General features: G+C 38.0%; 1 protein-coding gene across 3 annotated transcripts in view; it reads left to right on the top strand.

Moving 5' to 3' along the window:
- Positions 1-271: 271 nt before the first annotated feature.
- vps13b (vacuolar protein sorting 13 homolog B) overlaps positions 272-16,025 on the top strand; it is a 301,321-nt gene continuing 285,567 nt past the window's right edge. For 2 of the 3 annotated variants that reach the window (XM_086310380.1, XM_086310381.1), the window contains exons 1-3: positions 272-392; positions 1,341-1,499; positions 2,646-2,789. In XM_086310380.1, the coding sequence (XP_086166506.1) occupies positions 1,353-1,499; positions 2,646-2,789 (291 nt within the window). In that variant the 5' untranslated portion in view covers positions 272-392; positions 1,341-1,352. Of the gene's footprint in view, positions 393-413; positions 564-1,340; positions 1,500-2,645; positions 2,790-16,025 lie in introns of those variants that run through there. The other variant, XM_086310379.1, reaches the window with a different exon arrangement.

Here is a 16,025-nt window from a genome sequence, read left to right as displayed (position 1 = left end):
GATCCCTTCCTGTACTTGTTAGAGAGTCCGGATTTGTAGACACTCGTTCGTTTTAATAGGAACAAAGGTATTTGTTATATCAAAACCTGACGGTATGGAAACATCCGGAGTTGCTGTAACCGAAGAAGATAATGCCTGTTAACTGATCAAATCACAAATGAAATTTCTCTTGAGTTACTTATGTTTATACGTTGTGTATGTAAATCTACCTTCGAAACGCAAATTTCCCACTGAAAAACGCAACACCAAGCATACGGAAGCCGCGTTGGTGTTTACCGATGACGTTTCGACTCTTGCAGTTCGGCGTTATGGCTAACGTTAGATAACGGGATGAACATCTTTTATTAAACGTAGAATTAAACAAAAACCAACAGGATACAAGTGGGAGTCAGGTAAATAGAGTCTTTTCTCTATTTGACTTGTGGCTAGCCAGTTTAGCCAGCTGAAACGAAGTTATAGCGACTTCTTCTAATCACTTAGCCTAGCTTCTTTGCGTCGCTGCTGTTGTGTATCACTTAAATGACAGGAGGAAAGAGCTAGCCTCCCTGGCTAAGTGCTCCACAGTAAGTTAAATGTATTACTATAAGATACGACATAGCGTCGCTGTTGAAGTTATTTTTAGTTACATTGGAATTAATTTGCAAATGCAGTACATAATTGCTCCTGGGCTTCCCCGTTATGTGGAATGAAGGCACTTTAGCAAGGAAGCTAGACATTCCGGTGAATTTCATTTAAGGTTAAAATTTGCGTTGATGAGAAGTCAGCGTAATTAGAACTGTCTTTACATCTAATTAAGTTTATTAACCAAAACCTGTACAACCTTTCTATAAATTACACACAGTTGGATTAGTTATTGGATGCCAATATGGTATTTATGCCATTAGGAGTGCCAGTTCATTCTGACATCAGTTTGTTGAACTGTAACAAAAAACAGCTTGAGGTTTGTGTGAAACGGCCAGTACTTCCACAGTTTGCAAGTTGGATAAGAGGTTATAATGTTGTGTTTGGACCTGTCATAAAAAGAAATGTTCAAGCATAGCCAATATCTTAAATTATGGCTTTATACATATAATAAATATGATATTATTATATATATTTTTATGACATATTCCACTTAGCTAACATGCACACTACTTCTGCTTTAGCAATGACAATTATTAATTAGAGCTGTGCTTTTAGGCTATGACATCAAAATAACACTCTTAAGAAATACATATTCTTTGTAATTAGTTTAGAACGAGCACCATTAGTTTAGTGACCGAGATATATAATGGCAAAAGGATGTTAACACAGTCAAATGATATTACCATGTTTTTTTGTTTTGTTCATTGTGTACACAGAACAAGGACAAGATGTTGGAGTCTTATGTCACACCGCTCCTGATGAGCTATGTAAACAAGTACATCAAGAATCTGAAGCCATCTGACCTGCAGCTCTCTCTGTGGGGCGGTGATGTGGTGCTGAGCAAGCTGGACTTGAAGTTGGATGTACTGGAGCAGGTACTAAAAGTTAAATCTAGCTTTTGCTTTGAACCTTTCTTTATAAAACTGACGCGAGGTTAAAATGATGGGAATATTTAAAATATAAATGCCCACTTCCTACATATATATTCAGAATGTAGTTTTGTATTTTACTTACTATAAACAAATTGTAGAGTTTCGTTTATAAACCTTGGTTATGCAGGCACATACACCCTACAAAAAAGTTGCCATATTATGTCTGCAGCTATTCTCCATTGTATTGCCTTGACTAGAGTGAAAGAAAACGCTACAGTGCTGTTTAGTCAGGCACTAACAGCATCTTCTTGCTGTCATTTCAGAAGAATTTTACCAGATTTACTTTGATATTTTGCTCTGCAGTGTTATTTTGACAGTGTTCTCTTTTACTCATGTCATGTCTGGATTAGATCAATCTGCCACCAGTTAAAAGGATTTTCTTTTCTTTTGAGTGGGTTCTGACTGCTGCTGAAGAGCAGACCAAAACACTGCGTAACCCAAAGAGATTGTGATGAAAGTTCTTATTGGAAGCAGCTTCAAGCTATCCGACAGTGGGAATTGTGTTAGGATTGAGATTTGTCTGTAATGCTGTGTCAAAACTTTGGAAATTGTCCTACCTTTGCATTTATTTTATTCCATTTCATTTGGACAGTACCTCCTCTCAAATGTGCAATCTGAGATCATCTTAATATAATATTTGGTGAAACATTGTGGGGGTTATAAAGCAGACATACTGTAAATCCATGACAGCTTTTCCCTCAGAAAAATGTTTGGCTATTAATTTTTTGGCTCAGACTTGCACAGAAAGCATGTGAAGCCTGTGTGTAGGCAGTCTGGTTTCATGGGACTCATTCTCACACAGAGTAGTTCAAGATGCAGAACAGTGATTTGCCTGCCTCTGAAAATATCTGACTTATATTGTTAGAAGCGTGACCAGTATGTAATCTGTAGCTATTGTTTTTACTATCTACTCGTCTACAAATATTAGCTTCAAAGTGCTGTTTGAAAAATGGATGGATGAAGATTCAAAATGTTCTCGAAGCCTCTACCTCGTATTGGCACCTTTATCCATATTATTCTAGTGTTGTTTATTTCTAGCTGGCTGTTGTTTTTTTCCTTTCTTTCTTGTAACTCCTTTTATATCCACAGGAGTTGAAACTGCCTTTTACATTCATGAGTGGTCATATCCATGAGCTACGTATCCATGTACCTTGGACCAAGCTGGGCTCAGAGCCTGTAGTTATCACCATCAACACCATGGAGTGCATCCTGAAGCTAAGGGATGGTGCCCAGGTTAGTTTTTTTCTGTTCATTTTCTTTTTTTGGTATGAGAAAGATGTTATTCTTGATTCTATACACAGCCAAAACAGGGCTAGCCAGATCTTCCTGTTATTTATGTGAGAGTCCTCCTCATGCCAAAGTTAAGCTTTCCCATTCCCTTTCTCCATGTGTTTCCAAGAAATTTCGTAATGGCCTTTGTTTAAAAACATGCTGACATTTTTAGTGCAGCAGGCTTTACTCTGCTGTACAATTAAAGCCATCTTCTTTAATTCTGACTTTGTGTAAAATCGAATGTTAATTTGACACAGCTAAGCAGCAGTTGCGTTTTTCCTTTTCTTACTCATGTTTATTTACTCTAATGAAAAATGCATTGAAAAAAAAAAAGCAAACCAAGAAACCAGAAGCAAACAAACTGATGCCTCACTGACCCAAAATATGTTTGCTATTCAAAACAATGATGTAAAATGCTTTTGGGGAATAAATTGGCAACACTCTTTACTGTGTTGCCAGCTTGGGAGTGGTGCCATTGTGTGCCATTGCAATATAAACCAAGAAAATGATGAAATAATCCATGAATTTGGAGAAATAACCCATTGTTTGGTCGTGCTTGAGATTGTTAGGAAACAGCTTATTCATAGCAGGACAACTCAGCATATTCCTTTACTGAAAGTATGATAAGTATTACTAAAGATCCCAAAGCCCAGAGTGGGTCTCAAGCTCAATGTATGTGCAACCAGACTAAGCAGCCAGATCTTAATTTTGTTCACTGGTTAAATAAAGTAGAGGTGAGCTGGATTTCTGCTGGATTGTTAGCATCTTTGTGGAAACACATAAACATGTAACACAAAAGTGATTTAGTCATCGCTGTTTATATTGCTTCATAAAGTGAGTCAATAAGTAATGTAAGTTTTTTTTGTACGTCAATAAATTTTTATACATATATAAAACTTTTATTGGTTTTAGTTGAAACAACACACTTCACAATCTTGGGACTGCAGGTGTATTTTCATCCAAACTACCACAATTAGGGATGCACCGATGTGTGAGGCTTTGGGATAGTCGATGCCAGGAAAGCAAAGAAGTTATCGTTTTAAATAAGCGAATACATTTCTGCTGTTTATCACACTATTACACATTCAGTCATACAATTTAATAAAGTTTTGATGGGATACAACACATAGGAATCAGTAACTGCCATTGCTGAATATCAGCCTATCTGCTGGTATTTCAATGGCAGTAAGCAAGGCAAATATTGGCCAGTACAGTCCAGATCAGTGCATCCCTAATTCCATCATAAAGTATCGACTAGTAATTGCTTCGAGGAATTTTGTTTCATGATTTTTCCCTGACACAAGCACAGCTATCTCACTCAGTATGATTTTTCTTAAAAAAGAGAGAGATGGTTCATTGACCACTGACCTGAAGAATTCAAGGAACTCAAAATTAAGAGGCAACTTTCTTTAACTTGACCAGTGCTATTTACTACTTGGCTGCCTCCATTTTTAGCATGTCCTGTTTTTGTTTTCAAACAATTTCTCGTGACACTTAGAAGACTTGGAATCACATTCAGAAAAAGCTGATAGTCTTTTGCATCTCTGTCAGATTGATTGCACAATAATAGCCTTTGTAACTGCTTGGTTTTGTCCTTGTAGTCAATATAATATAAAATCTGTAAGAAAGGAAGTGTGACTTGAAGCTCTGTCCTACATCATTGTGGATATAAATCTAAGGAGAATTATCTTAAGGGGAATATTTTTCTATTGCTTTGTTTGGTTTAGTTACAAATATTTAAATTTTTTAAAGAATGTTTTATGAGAGGTATTTTTGAAATTTATTTTTACAGCAAAGTCTGGCTCTAAATTTGCCACCCATGCAGCTTTAAAAATCGAAAGTGTAGCTCAGTGCGGCCCTTTATGGGAAGGTTGAAGTTTCAAGGCCAGATGTCCCAGAAGAAACACATTTCAAGGGAAGTCAATTACAGCTAATTATATAGACTGCGGCAAAAAGATTTGTAACACATGAGCTTGAGCTGCCTAGAACTAATGGTAAATATCATAGTATGCAGGTGGCTACTGCTCATGCGATCAGGTTTCTAGTTCAGTGGAAATTTAAACTTTGTCTTTATGCTTCGTACACAGCTTAAGGTCATGTACCAGTACCGGTACTGGTGTAATGCTTATGGTCTCAAAACAAGTATTTGTTACAGATGTTTTCTAAAAGCTTCCAGTGAAGAAAAGATTTTTGGGGAATTGCAAATGACATTTGGACAAATTATTCAGTGGTATGTACACCCAAGAGACATAATTTGGAGTAAAGCCAGACTTACAGCAGAAATCCTTCTAGTATGTGGAATTTAAATGAGCCACTGCAGTTTTCTCCTATACTGGCGGGAGGCAGGAGGCTGACTACTGTGTTCTTAAGCCAAGAAAATGAAGCCAGCTTCCTTTTCATGTTTTACATTTATATTGCTTAAAAATAATAATAGTAGTAGTAGTTGTTGTTGTTGTTGTTATTATTGTACTTTCCTTTGTTTTATCTTTATTACAACTTAAACATCAGTAGACTGACAGCAACACTGGTCTCACAGAAATACGTGTTTAATCCTTTAGCAAATACTCTAGATCTCATGTTAATTCACATCTTAGACCTTGGCTAGGTTGTAGCAGGCTTGCAGGGACTTTGACATAGGCCATAACCATTCTCACTGAAACTCTTATGTAATTTGGGTGATGGTCCACAGGATTTTTGAAAAGAAATGAATAAAGTAGATCTGTGTATGGAAATTATAATATTTTAACTGTAGTCCAGTAGAGACAGAAACATTATGGTGGGCCTCATGCGGCCAAAGTGTGGAAATGATAAATGATATCATTAATATGGTTTGTTTTCATAATTACTGTTAAAGCCTGAGTCCCGGCCTGTAAAAACATCCGCACATCTTTTGAAGTTCATTAAGGCCGGTGTAATTTGACCGGAATTATTTGGACCTTTTTAATGTTCGTGTTTCCCCTTGAGAGGAACTGGGTAATATTAGGGATGTTCAGATTGCTCAATAGGACCCATCTGCAAAGCACTAAGAGCAGCTCACAATTATAGTTTCCAGCAAATGTGGAAATTTTGGCGTTTAGCAGCAGTTGGAGATTACAGCTCCTGCTGACAGTGTAATTGCTTAAAATAAGCTGTAATGAGGACTTGTAGAGCAGAAAGTATGGTAATAGAAAAAATGTTGTCAACTTGTTTTTGACATTCATTTTACAAACTAGAGGTCGTTTACAAACACAATGCATTTAGTTCTATATATAAATGTTATTGTTCACTGCAATCACATCTTGAAGTTTGCATAGAAATCCACTTCCTTTCTTTAGTACGTGTCTTTATTTTTAGATTATTACCATCTTTGTTTAGTTTACATTAATTTTAGCGAGTTCTACTTATCTCAGTTTTTTTTTAAATTTCAGTTTAAGTGCAAAAGTTGAAATGGTTGTACTTGGTATGAGTTGAATTATTAGAGCGGACTTTTTCAAGTGAAATTACACTAAACCGTGGTTTATACCAAAAAGCTCAAAAGATGTGACAAGATATTGTTTTGGGTATAAAGGGGTATTTTTGAAAGTCAGTTTTACTTTCTTTGTTCTTGAACAAAGATCCACTTAGTGTGGCCTAATGAGTTAGTTTATATGAGTGAACTGATTGATGGTAGCCCATTCCAGATTAAAACTAATGTAAAAATGTCAAGAGGTGCAAAGTGGAATACAGTGATCATAGTATCTATCCCTCTATATACAGTGTGGATAGGGACAGATTAGTGTCTTATGTCATGTTTGTTTAAAAGAAATAGAGTAGAAGGAACTAATAGTGGATTACTGTTCCAGGGCATTTTCTCTGTGCTTGTCATTAGGTAGTGTTGTCAATCTAAGGACTTCAGCTCTTATATGGTGGATTGGAATGGGTTTTGTCTGATGGAGAGCATTTAGTTCATTTTACTTTTGATAAACCACAAGTTCAGTAGGAGGTATCATTTAATGTGCACTTTTTGTTTTTGTTTGTATATTTTTAAGTAATATTTTTAACATTGACTTAATGTTGGAAAATTATAAATAGAATTTTCTTCTTGACAATTTGGTAAACTGCTCCAGATGTTAAAGATGAGGTGTGATCAGCAAAGACAGAGAGGAACTGGCTGGACAGCAGTTATAGTGGATCATAATATTCTCAGACACTCTTTATTTTTTATGAGACAAAGATAAGGGCTTGGGTTTACTGAGGAGAGCCTTTCTGGTTTTGGCTGAGCTCACTGCTTGATCTGGGAGTTTTATGGCCGCTGAGTGCATTTGCCACTGATGTGGAGGTTCTGATTGATGCATTGCCTCAAGATGATTTGGGGAGGTGCCTCTGAGACTTGTTGGTTTGGCATACTAGGCCCTTTTTTCTGTTAAATTCCTTCCAAACTATTTTTAGGGTTTTCACAACCAAACCTCTTTTCTCCTAAATAATGGGTAATACATGTGAATAAGGAAACCCCTCTTTAAAGACTTCTTAAATCCCCAAGTTGGTATTTCATAATCTAAATCTGATATCTACTCAGCTAAGGCATGCTACTTTGAGTTTTGAATATTTAAGAGACAGGCATAGATGTGATACCTGATCTTTGAGTGTGAAAATATGTTTTAAAGTGGTGTGACCTGTAGAGGAGTTTTGCTTTCCGTGTGTGTGGTCTTGCCACCCAGGGGTTGAATGCAGAAAACTCTTAAGTAGAAAATTTGGGATGTATAGTCTACAAAACTTCTTTTTGTAGCCTTAATTCTGCTGTGGCACAGCCAGGACCAGCCCAATCCTGGGCTTCAGATCCATGGAGCATACTGAGTGCCAAACCATAGGCTCAGATGAGCTCCACTCCCTAGTGAATGGAGCCCTGGACCACGATTTGAAAGCAAACAAACTAAGAAGAAAATATCCTAATTCCATTCTACGGTCTCAGGACATCCAGCCAGCCAACAAATTTAGCATCTGATATGAACAGGACTTTCCTCTATTAAGGAGAAGCATCAAGTGGGGCGATCGTGGCTCAAGAGTTGGGAGTTCGCCTTGTAATCGGAAGGTTGCCGGTTCGAGCCCCGGCTTGGACAGTCTTGGTTGTTGTGTCCTTGGGCAAGACACTTCACCTATTGCCTACTGGTGGTGGTCTGAGGGCCCGGTGGCGCCAGTGTCCGGCAGCCTCGCCTCTGTCAGTGCGCCCCAGGGTGGCTGTGGCTACAATGTAGCTTGCCATCACCAGTGTGTGAATGGGTGGATGACTGGATATGTAAAGCGCTTTGGGGTCCTTAGAGACTAGTAAAGCGCTATATAAATACAGGCCATTTACCATTTATTTATTTTTAAGTCTCCATCAGAGAGCACTGGATCAGGTGCTTGAAGAAAACCTGCATCTTTATCTTGATTTGCCTTGGCTTCTCCACGGCTTCCAGCACCACCTTGCACTTCATCCACATCCATTGTTCCATGACATTGCAGCCAACCAGCAAGAAACATTTTAATTATGAAAATCATAAAGACAGAAAAATATAACTGTATCAAAGGAGCAAAACAATTAAATAGTTAGATGGTTAAATGGTTAGAGTAGAGTGAATACAATAGTGTCAATGAATCAACACCTTTAGGATTTTTATCTGATTTAATACTCAGTTCAGCATTAAAATAAATCTAATGGGTGATTTTAATATTCATCTGGATGTTGAAAATAACTGTATTTTATTTAATATTAGGCTAGGTAGCATTTATCAAAATGCAAATGGAGTATTTAATGAACTGTTTCCTTCTCGGTTTTCATGTAAATGCAAAGTACAAGTTTGTCATGGACAGTGTTGGGCAAGTTACTTTGAAAAAGTAATTAATTATAGTTACAGGTACTAATTCAAAAAGTAACTGAGTTAATAACTGAGTTACAATATTCTAAAAGTAATTAATTACTTGAAAAGTAACTATTGCGTTACTTTAAAAAAAAAAAGTTTAACCCTCTGGGGTCCAGGGTATAATTGACCATTTTTAACTACTTTTGATTTTCCCTCCACATTTTACCTTTAAAAACTATTTACTTAACTAGATGGGTGGTGACCATGGTGGCCATTTAGAAGTCGGCCATCATGGATACATCTTTTGTTTTTTCAATAGGAAGAGGGCCATGTGACACATCAAACTTATTGGTAATTTCACAAGAAAAACAATGGTGTGCTTGGTTTCAACGTAACTTTATTCTTTCATGAGTTATTTACAAGTTTCTGACCACTTATAAAATGTGTTCAATGTGCTGCCCATTGTGTTGGATTGTCAATGCAACCCTCTTCTCCCAAAAAAGTCTAAGGGGGTCAGATCGGGAGACCTTGGGGGCCATTCAACTGGCCCACGACGACCAATCCACTTTCCAGGAAACTGTTCATCTAGGAATGCTCGGACCTGGCACCCATAATGTGGTGGTGCACCATCTTGCTGGAAAAACTCAGGGAACATGCCAACTTCAGTGCATAAAGAGGGAAACACATCATCATGTAGCAATTTCAAATATCCAGTGGCATTGAGGTTTCCAACTATCGTTGTACCACACCAAACCATCACTTTTGTTGTTCCAACAGTCTTGGAGGGATCCATCCAATGTGGGTTAGTGTCAGACCAATAGCGGTGGTTTTGTTTGTTAACTTCACCATTCACATAAACGTTTGCCTCATCACTGAACAAAATCTTCTGCGTGAACCGAGGATCCTGTTCCAGTTTTTGTTTTGTCCATTCTGCAAATTCTGTGCGCCAATCTGGGTTATCCTCGTTGAGATGCTGCAGTAGCTGGAGTTTGTAAGGGTGCCATTTGTGAGTAGCTAATATCCGCCCAAGGGATGTTTGACTAATGCCACTCTCCAGTGACATGCGGCGAGTGCTACGCTGTGGGCTCTTGCTGAATGAAGCTAGGACAGCCACTGATGTTTCTTCATTGGTGACAGTTTTCTTGCGTCCACATTTTGGCAAATCCAACACTGAACCAGTTTCACGAAACTTAGCAAGCAGTTTGCTAACTGTGGCATGGGAGATGGGTGGTCTCGTAGGGTGTCTTGCATTGAAATCTGCTGCAATGACCCGGTTACTGCGTTCACCAGATATCAACACAATTTCGATCCGCTCCTCACATGTTAACCTCTTCGACATGTCGATGGCTGTGAACAAAGAGAAACTTGTAAATAACTCATGAAAGAATAAAGTTACGTTGAAACCAAGCACACCATTGTTTTCCTTGTGAAATTACCAATACGTTTGATGTGTCACATGGCCCTCTTCCTATTGAAAAGACAAAAGTTGTATCCAAGATGGCCAACTTCTAAATGGCCACCATGGTCACCACCCATCTTGAGGAGTTTGCCCCCTCACATATACTAATGTGCCACAAACAGGACTTTAATATCGCCAACCATTCCCATTTTATTACGGTGTATCCATATAAATGGTCCACCCCGTACTTTACTTTTTGGGTGGATAGACTGTGAACTTCCTATAAAGTGATTAATAAAAACATTATGACCACTCACAGAAGAAGAAAATACTGCTATCTTGTAACAAGGTGTGATAATGGTTGGTTGATTAGTACAGAGGAGCTTTATGTAGCCATTGTGTACGGTGCTGGAGAAATGGGAAGGGGTAAAAACAGATAAAAAATAAAAAATAAAATAAAAATTGATCAACTTTGAGCACGACCAAACTTGTGACTGACTCAGTGATGACTGTGTCAGATCATATCTGAAATGACAAGGCTTGTGAATTGCTTGCCATCAGCTGTGAACAAAGAATTTCCAAACTGCAACCTACTGACAGGGAATTGGGGGATGTGCTGGATCAAGTTTGATCCATACCCCCTTCACATCACAACTTACACCACTTAAAGGATCTACTGATTATATTGAATTCATAAATAAAACTTAAAACATTTGATCCAATGTAGTTTTTCCTTAAGTGTACATACTGCATGGTCTCTGACAGAATGAAACCTAGTGAGTATGTGGTCATTGAACTTAAATTTCACAAGTCAGAAGATGCAAAGGAAAAGTTGAAAGAAGTAAAAGGAAACAGCTTGTGGAAGTTTGCAATCAGATAGCACAAACTGAGTAATCTCTGTTCCAATGCCATCCGGAAATCTTGCCTTTGATTCTCTGCTAGCAGGAGCAAATGGCTTTCAGAGATTGCACCGTAAATCCATCTGATCATCAGCTCAGTGGGGCCTTGTCTTCAGGACTGAGGAGACAGAGGACAAAAACACAGAGCTTTGGAGAATCTATTTTCCTTGAATCTAACCCCCTATAGCAGTAACAAAACCCATCCATGACTGTAAATAATAAAAAGATGGAGTAATGTTGGCACACTGTTGACTCCTTAGGCAGGTTGGAAGCTGCAGCATGCATTCTGATGAGAGAAAAGGAGAACTACTGAAGGACAGAAGAATAGCCAAGTGCATGTGCTTGGGATTAGTTAAAAAGAATCTCTGTTTGTTTTGTCATTCAAAATGACAGTATATATGACAGTACAGTAATGGCAATCAAGACAAATCGTTAGGCTGTTATGTGAGCTCTGCCTGAAAACTTACATACAATAAATCCGCTTTCTGCAAACTTGTGTTTATTGATTTTTCTCTTGTAGTTGAAGATAGATTTAACAATGAAGTATTGATGATTTGTACTAAAAATTTGAAATACTGCAGGAGACACTGGGTCTGTTGACAATAAGTAGAACTACTTGTTCAGAGTTGAGTGGTTTTTTTTTGTATTCTGCATGTTGGCAGGCCAACAGCTGGTGAACGGTTTGTTTCACGTGCAGCTTTAATGTTTACATATGCTGAAATTTTGTTGTCAGTAGGTCTGTATTTAATGGTGAGCTAAATATGTGTTAGTAATCATACACTGTCTCACTACTAGTCTGTCCCCTTTCTCTAGTCTCTAATGGAGAGTGACCCATTGCACTGATCTCTGTTCAGCATTCCAAAGTGATTCAAAGCATCTGTAGATGGCAGTGCAGAAGTGTGTCATTCCAGAAAAAGAGACCTTACCCTCTGCCACCATTGCTTGTGAGTCAGCCAAAGCTGAATTACCCATAGCTTTGTCTTTGAGGTCTGTGTTCCTGGTGGGATGAGGTTACTTCTGCTCCACAGACAAACCTCAGACACAGGAAAGCAGTTGGGGGGGAACATTAAAGCCAGTGGCTTTGTGATTCCAGTGAATCAAGTGGTGATCAATACACACTGGCCAGGATGCTGCTACTCTACAGTTTAATCCCTGCTCTCAGGCCATCCGGGCTAGAGCAATCCCTCAATGCAGCTTGTTATTTGCTGCGTGCTCCCACTGATATTGTAGTTTGGGAAATGATTACCATGCAATTAAGACTAATGTTCACTCCATTAGTCCTGTCCTCTTAGAAAAACTCTAGGATGATATTGTATTGCACTTTGGAACGGTGTTTGCTTTATAAGCCTTAAAATGTAGAAAGGACTGTAAGACGTGATTGCAATTTAGAGAAGAAATGTACCCTTTCATTTAGATCTTTAGATCATTATTTTTTTGTTGTGTGTCTTTTTGTCTTTATGCAATCTACTAAGATGGGTATTTTTTCACTTTCAGGGAGAAAAAGTTACTAAAAGCAGTAACCCTCGTGTTTGTGTGTACTTCTATATTGCACAAACTGTGCTCTGTTTTAGGATGAGTGCATGCTCAGTTTAGTAGACCCTTACTCAATATTCAAATGATGATCCCATTAATGACATGGCATTTTAACCACTAAAATCACATATGCAACCTATTTAGTAGAAAACCTTTTCTAATCATGTGTTCAGTTTTTTACTAAGTGAATTCTTTCTGTATAGCTAGCCTCTACCTTGGCAAGTTCAGCCCCCTATCATGTGTGGGCAAGAGAAGAGAAATGCAGCATGAATAATGACCCAGCATTACACTTTCCATGGTGTATGTTGCAGATATAGATAAAACTGTGATACTTGGTTATAATTTCCTGACAAAACATATCTTGCACCAATATTGTGATGTGAGGTGGTTAACATGTAACCTTACAGAGACAGTACGCAGTATGAAGTAAAGTAGTTTAAAGTTTAAAGCAAGGTTTGAAAATAAAAATCTACAATAAATTGATGAGCTGTGATAGTTGCTTACTTTTTCTTAATGTACAGAGTGCTTTGAGGTTTCAGCTTTATTTAACCTAACCCTTACAGAAAATAAAACTCTTTCAGAACTGTACAGTTTAAAACCAATCTCAGAATAATCTATTAAAAATGTAGATCCTCTATTATTCTTATTATAGAATTTTTCAATTTAGCTTTTTTTTAAAAATATATCTCACAAAACAGGTGAACGTTTTTTGGCCAGGGCCAGGACCTGTACTTTACTTTGCTACGGAAAACAGTAGGAGACCTGAGATCTATGGATAAGGACTAGCTTAGGATTCCAACATGTTTCATTGATGCAATTGAAATGATTTGTTTTTTATGTAAGGCTGACAGTTTTCCATCTCTCAACCAATGTGATGAATGCTGACACCACCTCAGTTGCTTTTGGACCCCAGTGTATAAAAGCTATGCAAACATAATGCCGGCTGCATTCCGCTTGCGTGCCTAAACCTCCTGCAGTAAGGCTTTGGTATTTCTCAACATTGACGGAAAGTCCTCTCCCATTTTGCTCTGTTTGATTTATTCTATCTTTCTGGTTTCAGAACATTGATGCTCTCCAAGAACACTTAGGCCTCTATAGTTTGTGCCTTCCAGCTGCACCTCACATGTGCAATTAAGTTGTCAGAGTAGCCTGAGCCGCTGCTTGCGTTGTTCTTGGAGACTGGTGCTTACATTGTTTAAGGTGTGCTTATGTTTTGTATAATGAACTTTTATTTGTGTATGAAAAAATCGGAAGGCCCAGAGATTGCATGGTTATGATTTGACAGTTGGTGTTAAAATCAGGTCTTGACCACTAGTTAGCAGCAATTTTCCAAAATGCTGATATAAAGATAAATAAGATATATAAAGAAATGTATATCAGGATCTTATAGACTAATAATTGTGAAGTAAAAAAGATGTGATTGGCAGTAATTACATAATAAATAATTGGAAAATAACTGGGCACTGCTGATTATTCTGAGTTAGAGCTATTCCTGTGTTTGGGAATTCCCCGTGTGTGTCGTAATTGACTTGTCTAAGATGTGTTGTTTTTTTTTGTTTTTTTTTGCACATGCCTGTGTGTGAGTGCATATGTCAGGGATCTGTGTGGAGTGTTTTATTGTAGCTAACACATTGCAGTTATTAGCATTAGGGGGTAGCTGTGCCAGCGTAAGCAGAATGCCTCACATGCTCAGCCTGGGCTTGTGGTTAGCTGATGGAGACATCTGAAGGACCAGAGCCTCTCAGATCTAAATCAGGAACAATTTCTCCCTCTTTCCGATTCTCCCTCGATGTGTCTTTCTCTTTTGATATTCCTGCCTCCACTTTACTGTTGTCACAGTCCTGTTTTTCTTCTTTTTTTGACATGGCTTCTGGCTCTTTAATCTTTGATTCTCTCACTCTTTGCTTCGGTTGACTTTCTGTATTCTTCTATTTCCTTTCATGTTTTCTTCTTTTCCCTAACACTTGTTACTTGTGAACACTGAAGTTGAGGTCACTAGTAGGAGCATAAAGAATTTGAATGGGCTTCAATGGAAAGTGCAGTGGTTTGTTGTAATTATTTATCCAGGCTCCAAATTCCATCATGGCACCTATATTAGTTCAAGCCTGTTTGAATTCCTTGTTCCTGGATGTTAATCAAGTCTCAGAATTGGAGTTACTCAGACTCAGAGTCTTTTGTTTAAATAAAAAAATGTGCTAAACATTGTTTGTGAGGATAAAAGAGGACTGACCTCAGCACCCCTATTACTTTTGCAGACCTGCTTACTATTGTGGAGAAATGACTGCAAAAAGCGATTTTGTAACAAAGAATCCAGTTTTCTGCATGAATACACAGGGCTTTGAGATTTATTAGATTAATGTAGAATTATGGACAGTTAAACTGGAACAACATCGGCTACTGTACCGTAAACACAAGATTGGTTTCTGCTGGTTTTACTTAAGACAAATAAAATGCACTGGGCTTTGAACTATTACCTGAAAGTGCAACAGAACAAGAGTAGAGCCAAAATCACCTAAATGTCAAATGTTTGAGGAGGGCACTTAACTTTTGGCCTTTGCCTTTTACATTTTAATTTTTACCATTTACACTTTAAGTTTATCTTGTTGTATGTTTACTGGAACTTGGTTAAAGAGCTATACTGAAACTGCAGCCAGAGGTGATCTGTCTGGTGAGAACAGCACAAGGACAATGCCTGAACAAATTAAATACTCAGAAGTCAGAAGACCTCTTGTAGCTCCCTATGGGTCTGCTCTGTAACTGGGATCCCCGTTTGTCTTTGTTATTGTAAGTATGTTGGAGGCAGATAATAAACATAGACAGTTTGACTTGGGTAGAGCAGAGGCACTCTTGGCAGAGACCTCCAACATGACATCACCGGTGTCGTTGTGATTCCTCCCCCTTCAGAGTCAAATTCTTTTGTAATTATGCATTCTTCTTTTGGCACATGCTTGGGAATCTTTTCTATGTCTTTGCTCCCCCTCCTTAATGAATACTTTATATTTTGGAGCTTCTGAAGGAAAGAAGGTGTTTGCTTTGTAGCAGTTTTGCTGGGATGGAATGTGCCTAGTAACACTTCAGGTATTACAGACCTATCACAGCTCCCCTCACACTTTAATAATCCAGAAATTCCCACGAGTATGTTTTTCTCTGTAGTGGTTATAGTAACAGCAAACTTGGTAAGTTGTGCATTTTCAGACTGCTGAAAAAGTTTAATTGTCAGATCTTATTCTGCCTTGTGCTTTATTGGTGCAGGAAATTTCATCTTATTGGCTACAGAACATTGTGTAGAGACTGTAATATTTAATTTGTGCAGTTAATCCACAGTAAATGGAGGTTTGTTTTTGTGTAGTGGATTCAGTTACTGAAACAGAGAGGGGGGGAATAGACCACATTTTTGTGATATGCTACTTTCATTGAGATAATTATTCAGAATGTCACACAATGTGATATTCATCTGGGTTACTTTCAGGCTCTAATCCCCCCAATCTTCTATGGATTCCAGCTGCATGGCTCTAGTCCTTAAGTATTGGTCTGTATAGTATTTTATATTGTGTGTGCGTGTACATTT

This window comes from Aulonocara sp. 'chitande type north' Nkhata Bay, linkage group LG11, assembly GCF_057382095.1.
Source record: "Aulonocara sp. 'chitande type north' Nkhata Bay isolate Kocher_YH1m ecotype deep benthic linkage group LG11, A_spYH_male_GT1.1, whole genome shotgun sequence".
NCBI lineage: Eukaryota > Metazoa > Chordata > Actinopteri > Cichliformes > Cichlidae > Aulonocara > Aulonocara sp. 'chitande type north' Nkhata Bay.
The sequence above is the reverse complement of the archived record's forward strand: the minus strand, read 5'-3'. Positions and strand labels throughout refer to the sequence as shown.